At 53.2% G+C, this 23,416-nt stretch overlaps 1 protein-coding gene across 1 annotated transcript in view; it reads left to right on the top strand.

Moving 5' to 3' along the window:
* Positions 1 to 23,416, top strand: part of syn2b (synapsin IIb) — a 666,583-nt gene that overhangs the window by 351,458 nt on the left and 291,709 nt on the right. The window contains exon 2 of the mRNA XM_086001759.1: positions 310 to 367. Coding sequence (XP_085857885.1) covers positions 310 to 367 — 58 coding nt within the window. The remainder of the gene's footprint in view (positions 1 to 309; positions 368 to 23,416) is intronic.

Here is a 23,416-nt window from a genome sequence, read left to right as displayed (position 1 = left end):
AACAGTCATTTTATACTTATGTTCTATAACTGTATCTGTTACCTGACCGTTTATGTTACCCTTATTCTTTACCTCAGTTTGACCTTTACTCTTATCTCCTATTTCTTTTATCTTCAGGTTTATATTATTTTCACTCGATCCCTCCCCTCCTCTTACTTATGTTACTTGGGCCTGACATACAGGTCTACTCCTAGAGCAAAAAAAATGATGGTCAAAACACTTTTGAAAGATACCAGTGCCCGTTTTAAATGTTACTTAAGGTAGTCAATGTCCAATTAGTGGTTAATTTATCATTTTCTTTCTTCTTAGGGCAAAATTGTTCCGTGGAAAAAAAGTCCATGGAGAATATGATATCAGAGTGGAACAGGTCAGTACTTTTTCTACCTTCAAAGCTGTTGTTGAGTAGCATGAATTGTAAGTGAAGTGTGATTAATGTATGTATATAATAGTCGTATGCAAGTTGTTGTCTATCCTCCTGGGGTAAAATGCTAAACCTGTTTGGCTAATAGGTTGGCACTTAATAGAAGACCATTTTGACAATTCCCTGCTAATCGATGGGAATGGCAAACAGTCTGTCCTGTTACACCATTAGACTGAATGGTAAAGATTGAAGAGTCATAGTCATAGAGTCCCATTTGGCCCATCCAGTCCGTGCCGGCTCTCTGTAGAGCAATCCAGTCAGTCCCATTCCCCCGCTCTATCCCCGTAGACCTGCAAGTTTATTTCCTTCCAATGCCTATCCAGTCTCCCCTTGAAAACAGTGAATGTCTCCGCCTCCACCACTTCTGTCGGCAGTCAGTTCCAGGTCCTCACCACTCGCTGCATTAAAAAGTTTTTCCTCACGTCCACCCTGTATCTCTTGCCCAAAACCTTAAATCTGTGTCCCCTAGTCCTTGTACCATCAACTAGTGGGAGCAGCCTTTCCCCGTCTAGCCTATCCAAACCTGTCATAATCTTGTACACCCCTATCAAATCACCCCTCAACCTCCTTTACTCTAATGAAAACAAATCCAGCTTCTCCAACCTGTCCTTGTAGCTAAGATCCCCCATCCCCGGAACCATTCTGGTAAATCACCTCTGCTGTCATTTGTGAGGAGCAGTTTTCACTATTCCTTAGTAGGTGATGGCAAACAATAGTCTTCAGGGACTGACAGCAGACACTAGAATAATGACAATTATCTTCTGACCAGCACAATGCAAAGTGAAAATGTGCGATTCCATTTCCTTGGTTTAAATGCAATTGATCTCAATAATATACCAAAACAAATAATGCTTGCGCTTTAAGGGATATGATTACTCATCTTTCACCCCTTATAGAAGTAACCCAGTATTAGATTTTTGTTTTAACTCTTGCATGACAGAGTCTCATTTAGGTCATGTGACTCCATTATCCTTTACAACAAAACAGAAAACATTACTTGCTGATATCACAAGAGAAAGACAGCAGGCTAGTAATCACCACTGGCGATATTAATGGAAAAATGCACAATATGTTCATGTGGCATTCCTATGTCTGCCACTTTAACGGAAACATTAACCCATTTATTTACAAGCATGTCATCAGAACACTTTATTGCATTTGTCTGCTAATATCACCAATAGTAATTTCTAACTTAATGGCTCATGCAAATAGATAAAGGTTTCCTTAGTTTTATTTCAGTTGGACCAAAAGTATAATAAAATATTTCTGCAATATTTGGGACCTACTTGTTAATATTTTGGCTTTTGGAATAACGCACACTGTTAATTCTGTTTAAATAACAAGTGAATGGAACTCCCCCTCCCTGGGGTCCATTTTGACTTTTGGGTGCCCGACCAGCAGAGTGCATCAGTCAACCACCCATTCTGGCGGCAAAGAGGCCCCCAGGATTTTGAGGCTCTGACCTCATTTATATTCACCAGGTGAACCGCAGGTCGCCAAATAGGTGTCCTGACACAGCTCGCCAGATTCAGCAAAGGAAAAGTGGCCGGAGCTGCCGTCAGGGCCCAGATTATTTTTGCGGGCCCCAGAGGTGACCTCCTGCTCCGCTGATAGACACAGAAATAACACTTACCTTTGCTGGTCCTCTTCTCTTCCATCGCCTGTGGAACAATACTCCCTCTCATGTTTTTTTGTGCTGAGCGGGCCACGGACTCCTGTGAGCGCAACCTTTTCGTCCGTGAGCAAATTTTAAAACAACAACAACTTTTACAACAACGACAGTAACAGCAACCACTTAAAAGCATATACAGGAAACTCTTTTTTATCCGGCACCGACGGGACCAGCGTGGTGCTGGTTGATCAAAAAGTCCGGATTACAGAGAGGTATACTTACCAAGGTACGAGAGCCCCGTACACGGCCATAGGTGCAGGAGCCCCGGTTACACGGCACTTGTGCAGGAGTCCCGGTTACACAGCCACAGATCCAGGAGTCCCTGTTGCATGGCCACAGGTGCAGGAACCCCGGTTACACGGCCACAGATCCAGGAACCCCGGTTACACGGCCACTAATATATCAGAAAACTTACCTGAACCTACACCTGAATTTTGCCGGTTAAGAGAAATTTCCGGATATTTAGGTGCCGGTTAAAAGAGAGTTTCCTGTATACAGTAATGCCATATTGCCACCCCACCGTCTCAAATCATGAGAAATCAGCCAAGGTTCTATACAAGTTTAACATAACTACTCTGCTTTTGAATTCTATTCCTCTACAAATGAGCCCCAGTGCATTATTTGCATTTTTATGGCTTTTTTAACCTGCGTTGCTACTTTTAATGATTTGTGAATCTATACCCCAAGATCCCTTTGCACCTCTACCCCATTTAGACTCTTATTTTCCAAGGAATAGGTCGCCTCCTTATTCTATTACCAAAATGCACCACTTCACACCTATCTACATTGAAATTCATTTGTCATTTACATGCCCATTCTGCAATTTTGTTTACTGTGGAATTAATTAAAAGCTTTTAGTTCATCATGTACAAACTCTATTTAATAAAAAATTACTTATCAGAAATGACTGGATATAAAAGAACTGCATAATAATGCATTAACACTTCAGAAACATTACTCAGTTACACGGTTATGCATCGACAAACAATCCAAAAGCCCAAGGTGAACTGAAAGAGGCATATCTATTCGTGCAATTAGTATTAATTTTAAAGTTTTCAACTTGTTAGCCCATCCCTCATGTCACTATAGCAGTGGCTGCACAAGCAGCAGCTTTCCTATGGCGCTGACGTGCTGCATGTCCACATAAGTGATTAGAATATTAATCACAATGCAACCAGACAACCAAGTGTTGTAGTTCTTTAGTTCACAGTATTAAAAAGAATTTAACAATTGAACAAGAACGGGTATCCGTATTTCCAACTTCAAACACTTCCATTAATCAACGTTGTCTTCTTGAACCAGCACACCCCCTCATGTAACATGTCAGAAATGCAGCACTTATTCACAAGTGCAGAAAAACACATACACAATTTGCGTCACCGAATTAAAAACAAAAAGCAGGAAAAGCTATGATTTAACAGAAATAAACATTCATCTTTCTTCCTGGACAGGAGAACTAATCAGACTGACTTGGAAATGTTTACTAATATGTTGACGTAAAGATGTTCATTTACAAATTTCGCTTCTAATGTTTTTCTCTCAAACATTCTCCACAATATTAATCCCTGCTCTTATCATGAAAAGTGTTGAACTATTGTAGGTACTTCCCAATTAAATAGTGAGAAACAAACTTCATTAAACTCTCAATTTTTAATCTCCTATTTCAAACATTTATACCAAATCAAAATTGTACATTACCAGTTTATTCGAAGTATTTTCTGTGTCTTTCTCAATAAACAAATAGTAGTTTCTTCTAAAGTAGCTTCCTGAAATTTTTATACATCATTACATAACTCTTGGTTTTATTAACACTCTACTAAATGTTTTAAGAGGAAATCTATATTTACATTATTCCTGGGACTTGTTAGGACTATAGAACGACAGACAAAATCAAATGGTTTGTGTTTTTCCCCTTTTTTGATTCTCTTCCTAAAAGTCTTAATGATATATTTTTTAGTCAATAAAAAGTAATATGTAACTCCTACAAATCCTCCCCTGCCCTCCCCCTCCTCAACAGAATGGTTGCATGTTTATGTAAAGCTACTCACTTCAGTCGATCATTCAAAATCAAATATTGAGAAATTTCAATTTTATAATGTTTTAAGCATTTCAGAACCTCTTTAAAAGTGTTTGGACTTCAGGACCTGGTTGAAACTTGATTGGATAAGGGGAAAATTGATTTTTGTTTCTGTTTCTTCCAAAATCAAATTTGAAACTTGGGGGGGGGGAAGTGTTTTTAACACTCATTTTTGTGAAAATTTCATTAAAAATCTTTAAATTCTTTCAAGTCTCGTTGCAGCTTTGACAGAAGTTGCTCCAAGTTTTTCTTTCCCTCTTCAACGCTGTCGTTAAACATACAACAAAAAATAATAAACTAAACTAATTCCAAACGGAGCTCAAATAAGAAAGTGAATAAAGTGGTTAAACTTCCTAAGAAGGCGGTGAGGTTATCTATCCCCAGCCTTGGCGATGAGTTGGGATCAATTTTGGAGAAGTTGTTTCCTCTTTTTCTGCTGCCGTTCCTTCCGTCTCTCACAGACTCTGAGGGGGCGAACTTGCCAGCCCTGGGGAGGCGGGTATGGAGGCAGGACTGCCAGGAAAATGGCAGAATTTGGGGGCGGGTGCACAACCTGCACCCAACCCGCCTCCACGCCACCTTCCCAGGAGGTGGGTAGCCATCCCACGCCAGGTTCCAGCTCCTTGGAGGCGGGAAGGGATTAAAGCCTATTTTCTGCCTGTTAACAGGTAGTTAACAGCCAGAAAATAGGATTATCCCCTTTTTGCCCTCACAAGTGCGGGTTTCCCGAAGGCTCCAAAACCCGCCAGCTCAGTGAGGGGAGAACTGGGTTTGCGGGGGTCAGAGGGGTGCAAAAATGTGGTGTGAAGGTAAGTGATGGGTGCAAGAGTGTAGAGGTGAGTATCTGAGGTAAGTGCAAAGTGTTTTTCAAAGTGTACTTACCTTTGTTTCTTCCTGCAGGCTTCAGTCGGTTTGTATGCGGAGAGTCTCGGACCTCCGAGTTGCAGATGAGAGATGGCCGTTGCATTCTCATATGCAACAACCATCTCATTTCTGTAAAAGAAAGAAGGTTGATGAGGTCTTGTATGCAAGACCTCATCAAACTGCAGAGAAAGTCACTGTTTGACAGCTTCACAGAGCTTTCCCTTTATTGACCTGCTAAGCCTGCTGGGCGGGCTTAACAAGGTCAATCAGGGGAAACTAGCGTGGGTTGGCCACAAATCGATGGAGGCGGGACATCGACCCGACAAGCAGCAGTCCCGCCTCCAACGTGCCCCCATTCACAAAATCGCCCCCTGAGGTACAAACAGGGGCACAAACTTTTCCCCCTCTCATAACATGATTTAAATAACCCTAATAGACTCTTTCAAAAAGCTTGGGGCAATACCTGGCAAAATTTAACTGGAACTTACCGTGACATTCAACGCCACTTTCACGCATTTTTTTCAAAATTTAAGCAATATTCTGAATTTTTTTTAAATTCTCATTTTTGTTTCTCAAGTGGCCTAAAACCTGTTTGCTTTAGCCTCTTTCTAGCGGCCATTGTGCATGTGCAGCGTCTCCACCTGTGTTGTTCCAAAATGCAGCCGCCGCTCAGTCCCCCGGAACAGACTACATTAGTCTCGACCCTCACACCTCTCTCTCACTCCGTCTCTCTCTCTCTCTCTCTCCCCCAGTCTCTCTCTCACCCCTCCCCCAGTCTCTCTCTCTCTTCCCCCCCGTCTCTCTCTCTCTCCCCCTCCCCCCAGTCTCTCTCTCCCCCTCCCCCCAGTCTCTCTCTCTGTTCCCCCTCCCCTAGTCCCTCTCTCTCTTCTCCCTCCCCCAGTCTCTCTCTCTCTTCCCCCTCCCCCCAGTCTCTCTCTCTCTTCCCCCCAGCCTCTCTCTCTCTTCCCCCCCAGTCTCTCTCTCTCTCTCTCCCCCCCAGTCTCTCTCTCTCTCCCCCTCCACCCAGTCTCTCTCTCTCTCCCCCTCCCCCTAGTCTCTCTCTTCTCCCCCCTCCCCCAGTCTCTCTCTCTCTTCCCCCTCCCCCAGTCTCTCTCTCTTCCCCCTCCCCCAGTCTCTCTCTCTTCCCCCTCCCCCCAGTCTCTCTCTCTCCTCCCCTCCCCCAGTCTCTCTCTCTCTTCCCCCTCCCCCCAGTATCTCTCTCTCTTCCCCTCCCCCCAGTCTCTCTCTCTCTTCCCCCAAGTCTCTCTCTCTCTCTCTCCCCCCAGTCTCTCTCTCTCTCTCTCCCCCCAGTCTCTCTCTCTCCCCCTCCCCCAGTCTCTCTCTCTCCCTCCCCCAGTCTCTCTCTCTCTCTCTCTCCCCCAGTCTCTCACTCTCTCACCCCCCTCCCCCAGTCTCTCTCTGCCCCAAGTCTCTCTCTCTCTTCCCCAAGCCTCTCTCTTTCTCTCTCCTCTTCCCCGTCTCTCTCTCTCCCTCTCCACCTCCCCAAGTCTCTCTCTCTCCCCCTCCCCAGTCTCTCTCCCTCCCCCATTCTCTCTCTCCCACTCCCCCAGTCTCTCTCTCCCCCTCCCCCAGTCTCTCTTCCCCCTCCCCCAGTCTCTCTCTCTCCCCCTACCCCAGTCTCTCTCTCCCCCTGTCTCTCTCCCTCCCAGTCTCTCTCTCTCCCCCCCCCAGTCTCTCTCTCTCTCCCTCCCCCAGTCTCTCTCTCCCCGTCCCCAGTCTCTCTCTCTCCCCTCCCCAGTCTCTCTCTCTCCCCCTCCCCAGTCTCTCTCTCTCCCCTCCCCCAGTCTCTCTCTCTCCCCCTCCCCAGTCTCTCTCTCTCCCCCTCCCCAGTCTCTCTCTCTCCCCCTCCCCAGTCTCTCTCTCTCCCCCCCCCAGTCTCTCTCTCTCCCCTCCCCCAGTCTCTCTCTCTCCCCCTCCCCAGTCTCTCTCTCTCCCCCTCCCTCAGTCTCTCTCTCTCCCCTCCCCAGTCTCTCTCTCCCCCTCCCCAGCTCTCTCTCTCTCCCCCTCCCCAGTCTCTCTCTCTCCCCTCCCTCAGTCTCTCTCTCTCCCCCTCCCCAGTCTCTCTCTCCCCCTCCCCAGTCTCTCTCTCTCCCCCTCCCCAGTCTCTCTCTCTCCCCCTCCCCCAGTCTCTCTCTCTCTCCCCCTACCCTAGTCTCTCTCTCTCCCCCTCCCCAGTCTCTCTCTCTCTCCCCCTCCCCAGTCTCTCTCTCTCTCCCTCCAGTCTCTCTCTCTCCCACTCCCCCAGTCTCTCTCTCTCCCCCTCCCCCAGTCTCTCTCTCTCCCTACCCCAGTCTCTCTCTCCCCTCCCCAGTCTCTCTCTCTCCCCCTCCCCAGTCTCTCTCTCTCCCCCTCCCCAGTCTCTCTCTCCCCCTACCCCAGTCTCTCTCTCTCTCCCCCTCCCCAGTCTCTCTCTCTCTCCCCCTCCCCAGTCTCTCTCTCTCTCCCCCTCCCCAGACTCTCTCTCTCTCCCCCTCCCCAGACTCTCTCTCTCTCCCCCTCCAGTCTCTCTCTCTCCCCCTCCCCAGTCTCTCTCTCCCCCTCCCCAGTCTCTCTCTCTCCCCCTCCCCAGTTCTCTCTCTCTCTCCCCTCCCCCAGTCTCTCTCTCCCCCTCCCCCAGTCTCCCTCTCTCCCCCTCCCCCAGTCTCTCTCTCTCCCCCTCCCCAGTCTCTCTCTCTCTCCCCCTCCCCCAGTCTCTCTCTCTCCCCCTCCCCCAGTCTCTCTCTCTCTCCCCCTCCCCAGTCTCTCTCTCTCCCCCTCCCCCCAGTCTCTCTCTCTCCCCCTCCCCAGTCTCTCTCTCTCTCCCCCTACCCCAGTCTCTCTCTCTCCCCCTCCCCAGTCTCTCTCTCTCCCCCTATCCCAGTCTCTCTCCCCCTCCCAGTCTCTCTCTCTCCCCCTCCCCAGTCTCTCTCTCTCCCCCTCCCCCAGTCTCTCTCTCTCCCCCTCCCCTAGTCTCTCTCTCTCCCCCTCCCCAGTCTCTCTCTCTCCCCCTACCCAGTCTCTCTCACCCCCTCCCCCAGTCTCTCTCTCTCTCCCTCCCCCAGTCTCTCTCTCTCTCCCCTCCCAGTCTCTCTGTCTCCCCCTCCCCAGTCTCTCTGTCTCCCCCTCCCCAGTCTCTCTCTCCCCCTCCCCAGTCTCTCTGTCTCCCCCTCCCCCAGTCTCTCTCTCTCTCCCCCTACCCCAGTCTCTCTCTCCCCCTCCCCCAGTCTCTCTCTCTCGCCCTCCCCAGCTCTCTTTCCCCCTCCCCCCAGTCTCTCTCTCCCCTCCCCCAGTCTCTCTCTCTCTCCCTCCCCCAGTCTCTCTCTCTCTACTCCCCCAGTCTCTCTCTCTCTCTCTCTCTCCCTCCCCAGTCTCTCTCTCTCCCTCCCCCAGTCTCTCTCTCTCTCCCTCCCCCAGTCTCTCTCTCTCTCTCCCTCCCCCAGTCTCTCTCTCTCCCCCTATCCCAGTCTCTCTCCCCCTCCCCAGTCTCTCTCTCTCCCCCTCCCCAGTCTCTCTCTCTCCCCCTCCCCCAGTCTCTCTCTCTCCCCCTCCCCTAGTCTCTCTCTCTCCCCTCCCCCAGTCTCTCTCTCTCCCCCTACCCCAGTCTCTCTCTCCCCCTCCCCAGTCTCTCTCTCTCTCCCTCCCCAGTCTCTCTCTCTCTCCCTCCCAGTCTCTCTGTCTCCCCCTCCCCCAGTCTCTCTGTCTCCCCCTCCCAGTCTCTCTCTCCCCCTCCCCAGTCTCTCTGTCTCCCCCCTCCCCCAGTCTCTCTCTCTCTCCCCCTACCCCAGTCTCTCTCTCCCCCTCCCCCAGTCTCTCTCTCTCGCCCTCCCAGCTCTCTTTCCCCCTCCCCCCAGTCTCTCTCTCCCCCTCCCCCAGTCTCTCTCTCTCTCCCTCCCCCAGTCTCTCTTCTCCCTCCCCCAGTCTCTCTCTCTCTACCTCCCCCAGTCTCTCTCTCTCTCTCCCTCCCCAGTCTCTCTCTCTCCCTCCCCCAGTCTCTCTCTCTCTCCCTCCCCCAGTCTCTCTCTCTCTCTCCCTCCCCCAGTCTCTCTCTCTCTCCCTCCCCCAGTCTCTCTCACTCTCCCTCCCCCAGTCTCTCTCTCTCTCTCCCTCCCCCAGTCTCTCTCTCTCTCTCCCTCCCCCTCCCCCAGTCTCTCTCTCTTCCCCAAGTCTGTCTCTCAATTCAATTCAAATGCTTTATTGGCATGAAAGGTTACAGGGAACCATATTGCCAAAGCTTACATAACAAAAAGTACAGGTTTCCAACATTCTGTAGGTGTCAAACAATTTTGACCCTTGTTGGGTACAGACAATATTAATTTAAACAGTCGTTGACCCTCGTTGGGTACATTCAGTATTAATTTAAACAGTCGTTAGGTACATTCGGTATTGATTTAAACATTTTTAGATTATATACGCTATGGGTGTGCTCGTTAGTCACTCACTGTTCCTCAGGTTGTGACATGTTGTTACATATTGGGCACCAAGATATGGTCTGTCTCCTTCCCCCAGGACTATTCTTAATTTTGACAGGTCTTCCAATTCTTTGAAATCTGGGGTTGTAAGGCTGAGCTTGTCAAAATATATGTTTCTTGTTTTGTTGAATTTTTCGCATTTTAGGAGGAAGTGCACCTCTGTCTCAACCTCGCCGGCCAGACAGTGATCACATATTCTATTTTCTTTAGGTTGCCAGGATTTCTTGTATCTTCCTTTTTCAATTGCCAGTTGGTGGTCGCTTAGTCTGTATCTGGTGAGGGTCTGTCTCCGTTTTGTGTCTCTGATGGTCGAGAGATAGTCTGCCAGTTTATATTCTCTTTTTAGGGCCCGGTAGCAATCTAATCTGCTTTGGCTTTTGGTTATTTTGTTCCAATGTTCCAGGTAGGTTTCTTTGCATTGTTTAATGATTTGGTTCACTCGGATTGGTGTTTGGAGAGCAGTGTTGGTCTGGGACTGGTCAGGGTCCGGCTGGGTAGGAGTACTTAGTTTGTCTGTCTCTCTCTCTCTCTCTCTCTCTCTTCCCCCAGTCTCTCTCTCTCTCTCTCTTCCCCCAGTCTCTCTCTCTCTCTCTCTTCCCCCAGTCTCTCTCTCTCTCTCTCTTCCCCCAAGTCTCTCTCTCTCTCTTCCCCCAAGTCTCTCTCTCTCTCTTCCACCAAGTCTCTCTCTCTGTCTTCCCCCAAGTCTCTCTCTTTCTCTCTCCTCTTCCCCCAAGTCTCTCTCTCTCTCTCTTCCCCCAAGTCTCTCTCTTTCTCTCTCCTCTTCCCCCAAGTCTCTCTCTCTCTCTCTTCCCCCAAGTCTCTCTCTTTCATTCTCCTCTTCCCCCAAGTCTCTCTCTTTCTCTCTCCTCTTCCCCCAATGATGTGCCTCAATAATTCCGAGACTCGAAGTTAGCAGAACAAAAACAAGGCTCTTATTAACTTAGGACGTAACCTGTAAGAGAGAGAGATGTCTTCCTTCTGGAGACTGAGGCCAGACTGAACTAGCTTACAAGCGGGGCCAGGTATGGGCGGAGCCCTACACACAGCACATTCCAGCACATTCCAGTATACAATACAGCACATTCCAGTACACAATACAATGAGGTCTGGGGGAAGGGAAATGACACTGAAACCGATCTCAGTCACAGGCAGTGGTGAATGGAATATTTCATCACATTCACCCCTTCTATAGATTTAGTCTGTTCGGGGGTTTGATAGTCCTCTGCGACCGACGTGGCTGTTGCGGTGCCGCGGGTGTCGGCTGGGTGTCCCCGGTAGCCTCCTGGGTCTCTGCTGGGGGTGCCGCCAGGGTTGTTGAAGGGGTAGTTGGTGGGGGTTGATGCGCCATCAATTACTCAAAAGACTGAAGTTGAGCGAGTAACAATCAGGCTTTTATTAACTAAAGAATGAAGGTCTTGTCTCGAGTGGTCGACCCGTCCAGAATACTAAGGGACTGGGAGGTAGTCACTTATATACCTGGAATAGTGGGAGGAGTCAGCCGAGGCATGTCCAGACCTGTACCTAGTGGAATACACATACAGACACAGACAGGTATGACAGTGGTTTACCACATTCACCCCTTGTTTAAAAATGAGTCCGGCGGGGTGAAGTGTATTTAAAAGTTCGTGTATTGGAGTCTCTCCGGAGGTCTTGTCTGCCGCTGTGATCGACGTGGCGACGGCAGGGGTGGTGGAGCTTCCGGCGTCGCGTCCCGTGTAGGCTGGGGCCCTGGAGTGTAGTCCTCATGGGTGACGGTCCAAGGCGAGCCGGCTGCTGGGGTTGGATATCGGGTCGTGGGGGGGGTGGTAATGGGTAGTGGGTTACAGCGGTCCCCGAGGGTGCGAGGTCTCGTATGGAGACTGTGTCCTCCCGCCCGTCCGGGTACGCAATGTAAGCGTACTGGGGGTTGGCGTGGAGGAGGTCGACCCTCTCGACCAGGGGGTCCGTTTTATTGGCCCTCACGTGTCTTCTCAGTAGTACCGGCCCTGGGGACGTCAGCCATGGCGGTAACGATGTCCCCGATGTGGACTTCCTTGGGAAGACAAACATTTTCTCGTGAGGGGTGGCATTGGTGGCAGTGCAGAGAAGTGACCGAATCGAGTGGAGCGCATCGGGGAGCACCTCCTGCCAGCGGGAGGTCGGAAGGCCCCTAGACTTTAAGGCTAGTAGGGCAGCCTTCCAAACAGTTGCATTCTCTCTTTCCACCTGTCCGTTCCCCCGGGGGTTGTAACTGGTGGTCCTGCTTGTGGCAATACCCCTAGCGAGCAGGTACTGGCGGAGTTCGTCGCTCATAAACGATGAGCCCCGGTCGCTATGGATATAGCTGGGGAAACCGAACAGGGTGAAGAGGCTGTTCAGACATTTAATGACCGTGGCACTGGTCATGTCCGGGCAGGGGAAAGCGAACGGGAACCGGGAGTACTCGTCAATGATGTTGAGGAAGTACACATTGCGGTCGGAGGAGGGGAGAGGCCCTTTAAAATCGACGCTCAGGCGTTCGAAAGGGCGAGTGGCTTTTATCAGGTGGGCTCTGTCTGGTCTATAAAAGTGCGGTTTGCACTCAGCGCAGATTTGGCAGTTCTTGGTCATGGTCCTGACCTCCTCAATGGAGTAAGGCAGGTTGCGGGCCTTGATGAAGTGGAAGAACCTGGTGACCCCCGGGTGGCAGAGGTCATTGTGGAGGGCCCTCAGCCTATCGATCTGCGCGCTGGCGCAGGTGCCACGCGATAGGGCATCTGGGGGTTCATTGAGCTTCCCAGGCCGGTACAAGATCTCGTAATTGTAGGTGGAGAATCGATTCTCCACCTCAAGATCTTGTCATTTTTGATTTTGCCCCTCTGCTTGTTGTTGAACATAAAAGCAACTGAACGCTGGTCAGTGAGCAGGGTAAATCGTTTTCCGGCCAGGTAGTGCCTCCAATGACGCACAGCCTCCACGATAGCCTGGGCCTCCTTCTCGACCGCGGAGTGTCTGGTCTCCGGGCCCTGGAGGGTTCGTGAGAAGAATGCCACAGGTCTCCCCGCCTGATTAAGGGTGGCGGCCAGAGCGAAGTCGGACGCATCGCTTTCCACCTGGAAGGGGATGGATTCGTCCACTGCGTGCATGGTGGCTTTGGCAATGTCTTCCTTGATACGGTGGAAGGCTAAGCGGGCCTCTGCCGTCACGGGAAAAGAGGTGGACTTGATCAGCGGACGGGCTTTGTCTGCATAGTAGGGGACCCACTGAGCGTAGTAGGAAAAAAACCCTAGGCACCTCTTCAGAGCTTTTAGGCAGTGGGGCAGTGGGAGTTCCATAAGGGGACGCATCCGGTCCGGGTCGGGACCGATGACCCCGTGTTCTACAACACAGCCAAGGATGGCGAGGCGGTCTGTGCGGAATATGCACTTCTCCTTGTTATATGTCAGGTTCAGGAGTTGGGCGGTGCGGAGGAATTTCTCGAGGTTTGCGTCATGGTCCTGCAAGTCATGGCCGCAGATGGTCACATTATCTAGGTAAGGGAAAGTGGCCTGCAGCTCGTTTTGATCGACCATCCGGTCCATCTCCCTTTGGAAGACGGAGACCCCGTTGGTAACGCCGAAGGGAACCCTAAGGAAGTGATAGAGGCGGCCGTTTGCCTCAAAAGCAGTATACTGGCGGTCTTCAGGGCTGATGGGGAGCTGGTGGTACGCTGATTTCAGGTCAATGGTCGAAAAGACGCGGTACTGCGCGATCTGGTTGACCATGTCAGCTATGCGGGGGAGTGGGTAGGCGTCCAGCAGGGTGTAGCGGTTTATTGTTTGGCTGTAGTCGATGACCAGGCGTTGTTTCTCGCCGGTCTTAACGACCACAACCTGGGCTCGCCAGGGGCTGGAGCTGCCCTCAATAATCCCCTCCTTCAGGAGCCGTTCCACTTCGGTTTTGATGAAAACCCTGTCCCCGGCACTGTATCGCCTGCTCTTTGTGGCGATGGGCTTACAGTCAGGGGTGAGGTTAGCAAACAGTGGGGGGGGTGGGACTCTGAGTGTGGAGAGGTTGCATCTAGTGCGCGGCGGGCAATTTGGAGGCTGCTGGCTGCGGACTGTGAGTGGGGGGAGGGGGCCACCGTACGCCATCGTAACGCTTTTGAGGTGGCACTGGAAATCCAACCCCAGTAGAACGGCAGCGCAGAGGTCGGGCAGGACCAGGAGTTTAAAATTATTGAACACAGTCCCGTCTACTACTAGTGTCACCACGCAGTAGCCGCCAATGTCCGCTGACTGGGACTCGGAGGCCATAGAAATCCGCTGGTGCGCAGGCAGGACTGGGAGAGAGCAACGCCGCACCGTGTCGGGGTGGATGAAGCTCTCTGTGCTTGCTCCCGGAGTCAAAAAGGCAGTTTATTGCATGGCCGTTTACCTTAACGTCCATTTTGGACCGAGCTAACTGGTGCGGTCTCGTTTGGTCCAGCGTCACAGAGGCCAGCGTAGGGGTCGGTGTGTCGCTGCGAGTATCAGATGGGTGGGGGTTGGCGGTCTGCTGCGTCCCGGCTGGTGTCCAAGATGGCGGCGCCCATGATTCCCATGTGGCTGGAGTCGTCCAAGATGGCTGCTGCTGCGGTGGTTCGCACATGGCTGGGGAGGCCCAAGATGGCGGCTCGCACGGCCCACACGCGGCGCTGCTGGCGTTCGGGGTGGCTTTGGCCTTGCCAGACGCTGGCGTAGTGTCCCTTTTTCCCGCAGCCCGAGCAGGTTGCATTCTTCGCCGGGCAGCGCGCTCTGGGGTGTTTGGCCTGCCACAGAAGTAGCATTTCTGGCCTTGGGATACTGCTGTCTGGCTTTGGGACACTGCTGCGGTAGTTGGGCCGTTGTTGGGCTGTGGCTGGGGTGGCACGGTGCTATGGGGCTGTCCTACCGTGTCCCAGGTTGTCGTTCCCCGCGGCGTCCACGGTGCAGAGGAGTAGGCATCCATGCCCCGGAAGGCTGCGTCCAGCGTTAGTGCGATGTCGGAGGCTTTGTCGAGGGTGAGGTCACTCTGCTCCAGCAGTCGCTGTCGGGTGTAGTTGGACCTGTGGCCCGCTACGAAGGCATCCCGGATCAGTTCCTCCGTGTACTTAGTGGGCGTTACCGCCTTACACCCACAGGCCCGGCCAAGCACGGACAGTGCTTGGAGGTATTCCTCAGTCGATTCCCCAGGTTGTTGCTTGCGACTCCCCAGAAGGTGCCTAGCGTATACTTCGTTCACAGGGCGCGTGTACTGGGTCTTGAGGAGCTGGAGGGCGGCTGTGTACGAGGTCGCATCCCGGATGACTGAGTACACTCGGTGGTTCACCTTGGAGATCAGGACAGACAGTTTGTCCGCATCCGTTTCGACCGCAGTGGAGGCAGTCAGGAATGTCTCGAAGCACGTGAGCCAGTGAGCAAACTTGGTGGAAGCGTCCGCTTCCCGACTGTCCAGGTCCAGGCATGCTGGTGTGAGGATCTTCTCCATTATAAAAAATTTAGTTAATAAAATTGATGCGCCATCAATTACTCAAAAGACTGAAGTTGAGCGAGTAACAATCAGGCTTTTATTAACTAAAGAATGAAGGTCTTGTCTCGAGTGGTCGACCCGTCCAGAATACTAAGGGACTGGGAGGTAGTCACTTATATACCTGGAATAGTGGGAGGAGTCAGCCGAGGCATGTCCAGACCTGTACCTAGTGGAATACACATACAGACACAGACAGGTATGACAGTGGTTTACCACAGGGGTGCCGTTGGTCGGTGTTCTTCCGGGGGTGATGAAAGGGTAGTGGGTGGGTAAGAGTTGCTGTGATCGTCGTTGCCGCTATTGCCGTGGTTGTTGTCGATGCCGGCTGGGGCGACGTCTTTTATGGACACGGTGTCCTCCCTTCCGTCGGCGTGCCGGACATATGCGTATTGGGGGTTGGCGTGGAGTAGGTGTACTGGCTCCACGAGAGGGTCCGTCTTGTGGCCCCTCACATGCCTTCGCACGAGTACCGGACATGGGGTGGAGAGCCATGACGGCATGGATACGCCTGAGGTGGATTTCCGGGGAAAGACAAACATTCGTTCATGGGGCGTGGTATTAGTGGCCGTACACAATAGCGACCGTATCGAATGGAGCACATCCGAGAGGACTTCCTGCCAGCGGGAGATAGGGAGGCCCTTGGTCCTTAGAGCTAGAGTGACTGCTTTCCATACTGCCCCGTTCTCTCGCTCCACTTGGCCGTTACCCCGGGGGTTGTAGCTGGTGGTACGGCTCATGGCGATCCCCTTGGACAGCATGTACTGGCGTAGCTCTTCACTCATGAAGGACGCCCCCCTATCCGTATGGATGTAGCTCGGCATACCGAACAGGCAGAACAGGCTGTTGAGGCATTTAATGACCGTGGCGCTGGTCATGTCTGGGCAGGGGAAGGCGAATGGGAACCGGGAGTATTCGTCCACAATGTTCAGGAAGTAAACATTGCGGTCGACGGACGGGAGGGGGCCCTTGAAATCTAAGCTGAGCCGCTCAAAGGGCCGTGTAGCTTTGATTAAGTGGGCTCTATCTGGGCGGTAGAACCGAGGCTTGCACTCAGCGCAAGTGCGGCAGTTCCTGGTCAGGGACCGAACTTCCTCAATCGAGTAGGGTAAGTTACGGGACTTTATGAAGTGGAACAGCCGCGTGACCCCTGGGTGGCAGAGGTCGTTGTGGAGGGTCTGTAGCCGATCCCCGGTGGCGCTGGCACACATCCCTCGTGAGAGGGCGTCAGGGGATTCGTTAAGGGCCCCTGGCCGGTAAATGATGTCGTACTCGAAGGTGGAGAGCTCGATCCGCCACCTAAGAATCTTATCATTTTTAATCTTCCCCCTCTGTTTATTATTGAACATAAACGCTACCGACCGCTGGTCGGTAAGTAGGGTGAAGCGTTTGCCGGCTAGGTAGTGGCGCCAGTGGCGCACTGCCTCCACGATGGCTTGGGCCTCCTTTTCCACGGAGGAGTGTCTGATCTCGGGCCCTTGGAGGGTCCTCGAGAAGAAAGCTACGGGCCGCCCCGCCTGGTTGAGGGTGGCCGCCAAGGCGAAGTCAGACGCATCACTTTCCACTTGAAATGGAGTGTTCTCGTCCACTGCCTGTAGCGTGGCCCGCTCAATATCCTGCTTAATGCTTTTGAAGGCGGCGTGGGCCTCAGCAGAGAGCGGGAAAGAGGATGCTTTCAAGAGGGGGCGGGCTTTGTCGGAGTAGTTGGGGACCCATTGGGAATAATAAGAAAATAACCCCAGGCACCTTTTCAGGGCTTTGGGAGTGTTGGGCAGGGGCAGCTCCCGTAGGGGGCGCAATCGGTCGGGGTCTGGTCCGATTTCCCCATTCTCCACCACGCTGCCTAGTATGCAGAGGCGCGTGGTGTTGTAAATGCACTTGTCCTCGTTGTAGGTGAGGTTGAGTTTTTGTGCGGTTTTCAGGAACCTCTCGAGGTTCGAGTCGTGATCCTGCTGGTTGTGACCGCAGATGGTGACGTTGTCGAGGTAGGGGAAGGTTGCCTGCAAGTGGTGGTCATCGACCATGCGGTCCATCTCCCTCTGGAAGACCGAGACCCCATTCGTCATCCCAAAGGGGACTCTGAGGAATTGGTAGAGGCGTCCGTTCGCCTCGAAGGCAGTGTACGGGCGGTCCTCTGGTCTGATAGGGAGCTGGTGGTACGCTGACTTGAGGTCGATGGTGGAGAACACCCGGTATTGGGCGATTTGGTTCACCATTTCTGATATGCGGGGTAGCGGGTAGGCGTCTAGTAGGGTGTACCTGTTGATCGTTTGACTATAGTCGATCACCATCCATTTCTTCTCGCTACCCCTTACCACTACCACTTGGGCGCGCCACGGGCTGTTGCTGCGTTCAATAATGCGCTCTTTCAGGAGCCTGTCTACCTCGGTCGCGATAAACCGCCTGTCCTCCCAGCTGTACCTCCTGCTTTTGGTCGCTATTGGCCGGCAGTTAGGGGTAAGGTTCGCGAATAGCGAAGGCGGCTTTACCTTCAGGGTAGCCAGACCGCACACTGTGAGGGGCGGCTGGGACCCACCGTACTTGAGCGTGATGCTTTGGTGGTTGCACTGGAAATCCAGGCCCAAGATCACGCTCGCACATAGGTTCTTCATGATTAATACTTTAAAATTATCATATACAGTTCCGTTAACGCACAATTGTACCGTGCAGTAACCCAGAATGGTCGATGTCTGGGTTTTGTCAGCCATAGAGATGGTACCCTGAGTAGGGACCACCTTTAGGGAGAGTTGTTGTGCCAGTTCTGGGTGGATAAAGCTCTCCGTGCTTCCACTGTCAATTAAGCATTTAACCCGGCACCCGTTTACCTCGATGTCCACCATTGATCTGGATAGTGGGTGCGGCCTGGTCTGGTCCACTGTGACCGATGCCACTGTAGGGCCCTGGTCGATACAAGATGGCGTCCACGCTGTCTGCTCACAAGATGGCAGACCCCACGAGGTCGGGCAAGATGGCGTCCAAGATGGCCGCTCCCACGGCGCACACGCGGCGGTGGCGGGTTTTCCGGCGGTTGGTTTTCCGGCGGGGTTCCCTCTGCACACCTTCCCGAAGTGCCCCTTCTTACCGCACTTAAAGCAGGTGGTGCCTTTCGCCGGGCACAGGTTTCTGGTGTGCTTTGGCTGCCCACAGAAGTAGCAGTTGGGTCCCTGACGCGTCGCGGCTGTCGTAGGGCTTCTGGGGGGAGAGCGGGGCCCAGCCGGTTTCAGGCTGTCGGGCGGGGAAGATGCCTTCCAAGATGGCGGCGCCCTCGGTGCACATGTGGCGGCGTGGACGGCGCGGGCTGAAGAGTAGGCGTCCGAGTTTCTCTGGGCCACATCCAGGGATCGCGCGGTGTCCGCAGCCTGTTTCAGGTCCAACCCCGTTTTTTTCCAGCAGTCTTTGCCGGATGTAAGTGGAGCTGAGGCCTGTGATGAAGGCATCGCGAACAAGCTTGTCAGTGTACACTGCGGCTTTTACATCTCGGCACTTGCAGTCTTTGCCAAGCATTTTCAGGGTGCTTAGGAACTCCTCCACCGATTCCCCAGGTCGCTGTGCGCGGGTAGCGAGCAGGTGCCTAGCATACACCTCATTCGTAGGCTGCTGGTAATGCGCCTTTAAGATGTCGCAGGCGGCCAGGTACGTCTCGGCGTCTTGGATGAGGGGGTAAACCCGGTGGCTTACCCAATTCCGCAGAATTCCGAGTCTCATCCTCGCAGCGTCCGTAGCGTCTTTGACGGCTGCGGAATTGTCCAGGAAGAATTCCATACACTCAAACCAGTGTCCGAAGCATGCTGATGCGTCCGGAGCATGTTGATCCAAATCCAAACGTTCGGGTTTCAGGAGTTGATCCATAGTGTTGAAAAATAAGTTAATAAAATTGATGTGCCTCAATAATTCCGAGACTCGAAGTTAGCAGAACAAAAACAAGGCTTTTATTAACTTAGAACGTAACACGTAAGAGAGAGAGATGTCTTCCTTCTGGAGACTGAGGCCAGACTGAACTAGCTTACAAGCGGGGCCAGGTATGGGCGGAGCCCTACACACAGCACATTCCAGCACATTCCAGACAATACAGCACATTCCAGTACACAATACAATGAGGTCTGGGGGAAGGGAAATGACACTGAAACCGATCTCAGTCACAGGCAGTGGTGAATGGAATATTTCATCACACCCAAGTCTCTCTCTTTCTCTCTCTTCTTCCCCCAAGTCTCTCTCTCTCCCTCCCGTGTCTCTCTCTCGCTCTCTCTCCCTCCCCCAGTCTCTCCCTCTCTCTCCCCCTCCCCAGTCTCTCTCTCTCCCCGTCTCTCTCTCCCTCCCCCAGCCTCTCTCTCTCTCCCCCTCCCCAGTCTCTCTCTCTCCCCGTCTCTCTCTCCCTCCCCCAGTCTCTCTCTCTCTCTCTCTCTCTCTCCCCCAGTCTCTCTCTCCCCCAGTCTCTCTCTCTCTCTCTCACCCCTCCCCCGTCTCTCTCTCTCTCTCTCTCTCTCTCTCTCTCTTCCCCAAGCCTCTCTCTCTCTCTTCCCCCAAGTCTCTCTCTTTCTCTCTCCTCTTCCCCCAAGTCTCTCTCTCTCTCTCACCCCCTCCCCCAGTCTCTCTCTGTGGTAAACCACTGTTTGTATTCCTGTTTGTCCTGTTTGTATTCCACTGTGTACATGCCTGGACATGCCTCGGCTGGCTCCTCCCACAGGTCCTAGTATAAAGGTGACTGCTCCCCAGCCCTTGGTATCCTGGACCGGTCGACCACTCGAGGCAGACCTCCATTCTGTTGTTAATAAAAGCCTTTAGTTACTCTTCTAACTCTCAGTCTTTTATGAGTAATTGATAGCGCATCAATTTTATTAACAACATTTTTATAATGGAGAAGATCCTCACACCAGCATGCCTGGACTTAGATCATCGGGAGGCGGACTCATCCACCAAGTTTACTCACTGGCTTAAGTGTTTCGAAAAATTCCTGACCGCCTCTGAAGCAATCAAATCGGACGAGGACAAACTGGATGTCCTGACCTCCAAAGTGAACCACCGAGTGTACTCGGTCATCCAAGACGCGACCTCGTACGCGGATGCTATCAAGCTCCTCAAGGACCAGTACACGCGCCCAGTGAACGAAGTGTACGCCAGGCACCTCCTGGGGAGTCGTAAACAACAACCTGGGGAATCGACCGTGGAATACCTTCAGGCACTGTCTGTGCTTGGCCGGGCCTGTGGTTGTAAGGATGTAAAGGCCGCCGTGTACACAGAGGAACTTATCCGGGACGCTTTTGTAGCGGGCCACAGATCCAATTACACACGACAGCGACTGTTGGAGCAGAGTAACCTCGACCTCAACAAGGCCTCTGAACTCGCACTATCGTTGGATGCAGCCTACCAGGGCATGGATGCCTACTCCTCTGCACCGTGGACGCCGCGGGGAATGACAGCCTGGGACACGGTAGGACCGCCTCATAGCGCCGTGCCACCCCAGCCACACCCCAACAACGGCCCAACTACCGCAGCAGTGTCCCAAGGCCAGACAGCAGTGCCCCAAGGCCAGAAATGCTACTTCTGTGGCCAGGCAAAACACCCCAGAGCGCGCTGCCCGGCGAAAAACGCGATCTGCTCGGGCTGCGGGAAGAAGGGACACTACGCTAGCGTCTGCAGGGCCAAAGCCACCCCGAACCCCAGCAGCGCCGCGTGTGGGCCATGGCCGCCATTTTGGACCTCCCCGGCCGTGTGCGAATCACCGGTACAGCAGCCATTTTGGACGCCTCCAGCCACATGGGGATCATGGACGCCGCCATCCTGGACGACAGCCGGGACGCAGCAGGCCCCCGACACCGCCTCATCTGATACCCGCAGCGACACACCGACCCCTACGCTGGCATCCGTTACACTGGACCAAGCGAGACCGCACCAACTGGCCAGTTCCACAATGGACATTAAGGTAAATGGTCACGATACAATCTGCCTTTTTGACTCTGGGAGCACGGAGAGCTTCATCCACCCCGACACGGTGCGGCGTTGCTCTCTCCCAGTCCTGCCTGCGCAACAGCGGATTTCTATGGCCTCCGAGTCCCAGTCGGCGGACATCGGCAGCTACTGCGTGGTGACACTCGTAGTAGACGGGACCGTGTACGATCATTTTAAACTTCTGGTCCTGCCTGACCTCTGCGCTGCCGTCCTGCTGGGGTTAGATTTTCAGTGCCACCTTAAAAGTGTTACGATGGCGTACGGTGGACCCCTACCCCCACTCACAGTCCGCAGCCAGCAGCTTCCAAATTGCCCGCTGCGCACCAGGTGCAACCTCTCCACACTCAGAGTCACCCCCCCACCACTGTTTGCTAACCTCACCCCCGACTGTAAGCCCATCGCCACAAAGAGCAGGCGATACAGTGCCGGGGACAGGGTTTTCATTAAAACCGAAGTGGAGCGGCTCCTGAAAGAAGGGATTATTGAGGGCAGCACCAGCCCCTGGCGAGCCCAGGTTGTGGTCGTTAAGACCAGCGAGAAGCAGCGCCTGGTCATCGACTACAGCCAGACAATAAATCGCTACACCCTGCTGGACGCCTACCCACTCCCCCGTATAGCTGATATGGTCAACCAGATCGCGCAGTACCGCGTCTTCTCGACCATTGACCTGAAATCAGCATACCACCAGCTCCCCATCCGCCCTGAGGACCGCCAGTACACTGCCTTTGAGGCAAACGGCCGCCTCTATCACTTCCTTAGGGTTCCCTTTGGCGTCACCAACGGGGTCTCCATCTTCCAAAGGGAGATGGACCGGATGGTAGATCAAAATGCGTTGCAGGCCACTTTCCCATATCTGGACAATGTGACCATCTGCGGCCGTGACTTGCAGGACCATGACGCAAACCTCGAAAAATTCCTCCGCACCGCCCAACTCCTAAACCTGACATATAACAAGGAGAAGTGCATATTCCGCACAAACCGCCTCGCCATCCTTGGCTGTGTTGTGGAACACGGAGTCATCGGCCCCGACCCCGACCGGATGCGTCCCCTTATGGAACTTCCACTGCCCCACTGCCTCAAGGCCCTGAAGAGGTGCCTAGGGTTTTTCTCCTATTACGCCCAGTGGGTCCCCTACTATGCGGACAAGGCCCGTCCGCTGATCAAGTCCACCTCTTTTCCCTTGACGGCAGAGGCCCGCTTAGCCTTCCACCGTATCAAGGAGGACATTGCCAAAGCCACCATGCACGCAGTGGACGAATCCATCCCCTTCCAGGTGGAAAGCGACGCGTCCGACTTTGCCCTGGCCGCTACCCTCAATCAGGCGGGGAGACCCGTGGCCTTCTTTTCACGAACCCTCCAAGGCCCGGAGACCAGACACTCCGCTGTTGAGAAGGAGGCCCAGGCGTCATTGGAGGCACTACCTGGCCGGAAAACGATTTACCCTGCTCACTGACCAGCGTTCAGTTGCTTTTATGTTTAACAACAAGCAGAGGGGCAAAATCAAAAATGACAAGATCTTGAGGTGGAGAATCGAACTTTCCACCTACAACTACGAGATCTTGTACCGGCCCGGGAAGCTAAATGAACCCCCGGATGCGCTATCGCGTGGCACCTGCGCCAGCGCGCAGATCGATAGACTACGGGTCCTCCACAATGACCTCTGCCACCCGGGGGTCACCAGGTTCTTCCACCTCATCAAGGCCCGCAACCTGCCTTACTCTATTGAGGAGGTCAGGACCATGACCAGGAACTGCCAAGTCTGCGCTGAGTGCAAACCACACTTTTATAGACCAGACAGGGCCCACCTGATAAAAGCCACTCGCCCCTTCGAGCGCCTGAGCGTTGATTTTAAAGGGCCTCTCCCCTCCTCCGACCGCAATGTGTACTTCCTCAATATTATTGATGAGTACTCCCGTTTCCCGTTCGCCTTCCCCTGCCCGGACATGACCAGTGCCACGGTCATTAAATGTCTGAACAACCTCTTCACCCTGTTCGGCTTCCCCAGCTATATCCATAGCGACCGGGGCTCATCGTTTATGAGCGACGAACTCCGTCAGTACCTGCTAACTAGGGGTATTGCCACAAGCAGGACCACCAGTTACAACCCCCGGGGGAACGGACAGGTGGAAAGAGAAAATGCAACAGTTTGGAAGGCCGTCCTGCTAGCCTTAAAGTCTAGGGGCCTTCCAACCTCCCGCTGGCAGGATGTGCTCCCCGATGCGCTCCACGCTATTCGGTCACTGCTCTGCACTGCCACTAACGCCACCCCTCATGAGAAAATGTTTGTCTTCCCAAGGAAGTCCACATCAGGGACATCGCTACCGCCATGGCTGACGTCCCCAGGGCCGGTCGTACTGAGAAGACACGTGAGGACCCATAAAACGGACCCCCTGGTCGAGAGGGTCGACCTCCTCCACGCCAACCCCCAGTATGCTTACATCGCATACCCGGACGGGCGGGAGGACACAGTCTCCATAAGAGAC

The sequence above is a fragment of the Somniosus microcephalus genome, chromosome 11 (genome assembly GCF_052327205.1).
Source record: "Somniosus microcephalus isolate GS21.2 chromosome 11, FLI_Smic_1.0, whole genome shotgun sequence".
Lineage (NCBI taxonomy): Eukaryota > Metazoa > Chordata > Chondrichthyes > Squaliformes > Somniosidae > Somniosus > Somniosus microcephalus.
Note: the sequence above shows the minus strand (reverse complement) of the source record. Positions and strands in the feature narration are given on the sequence as shown.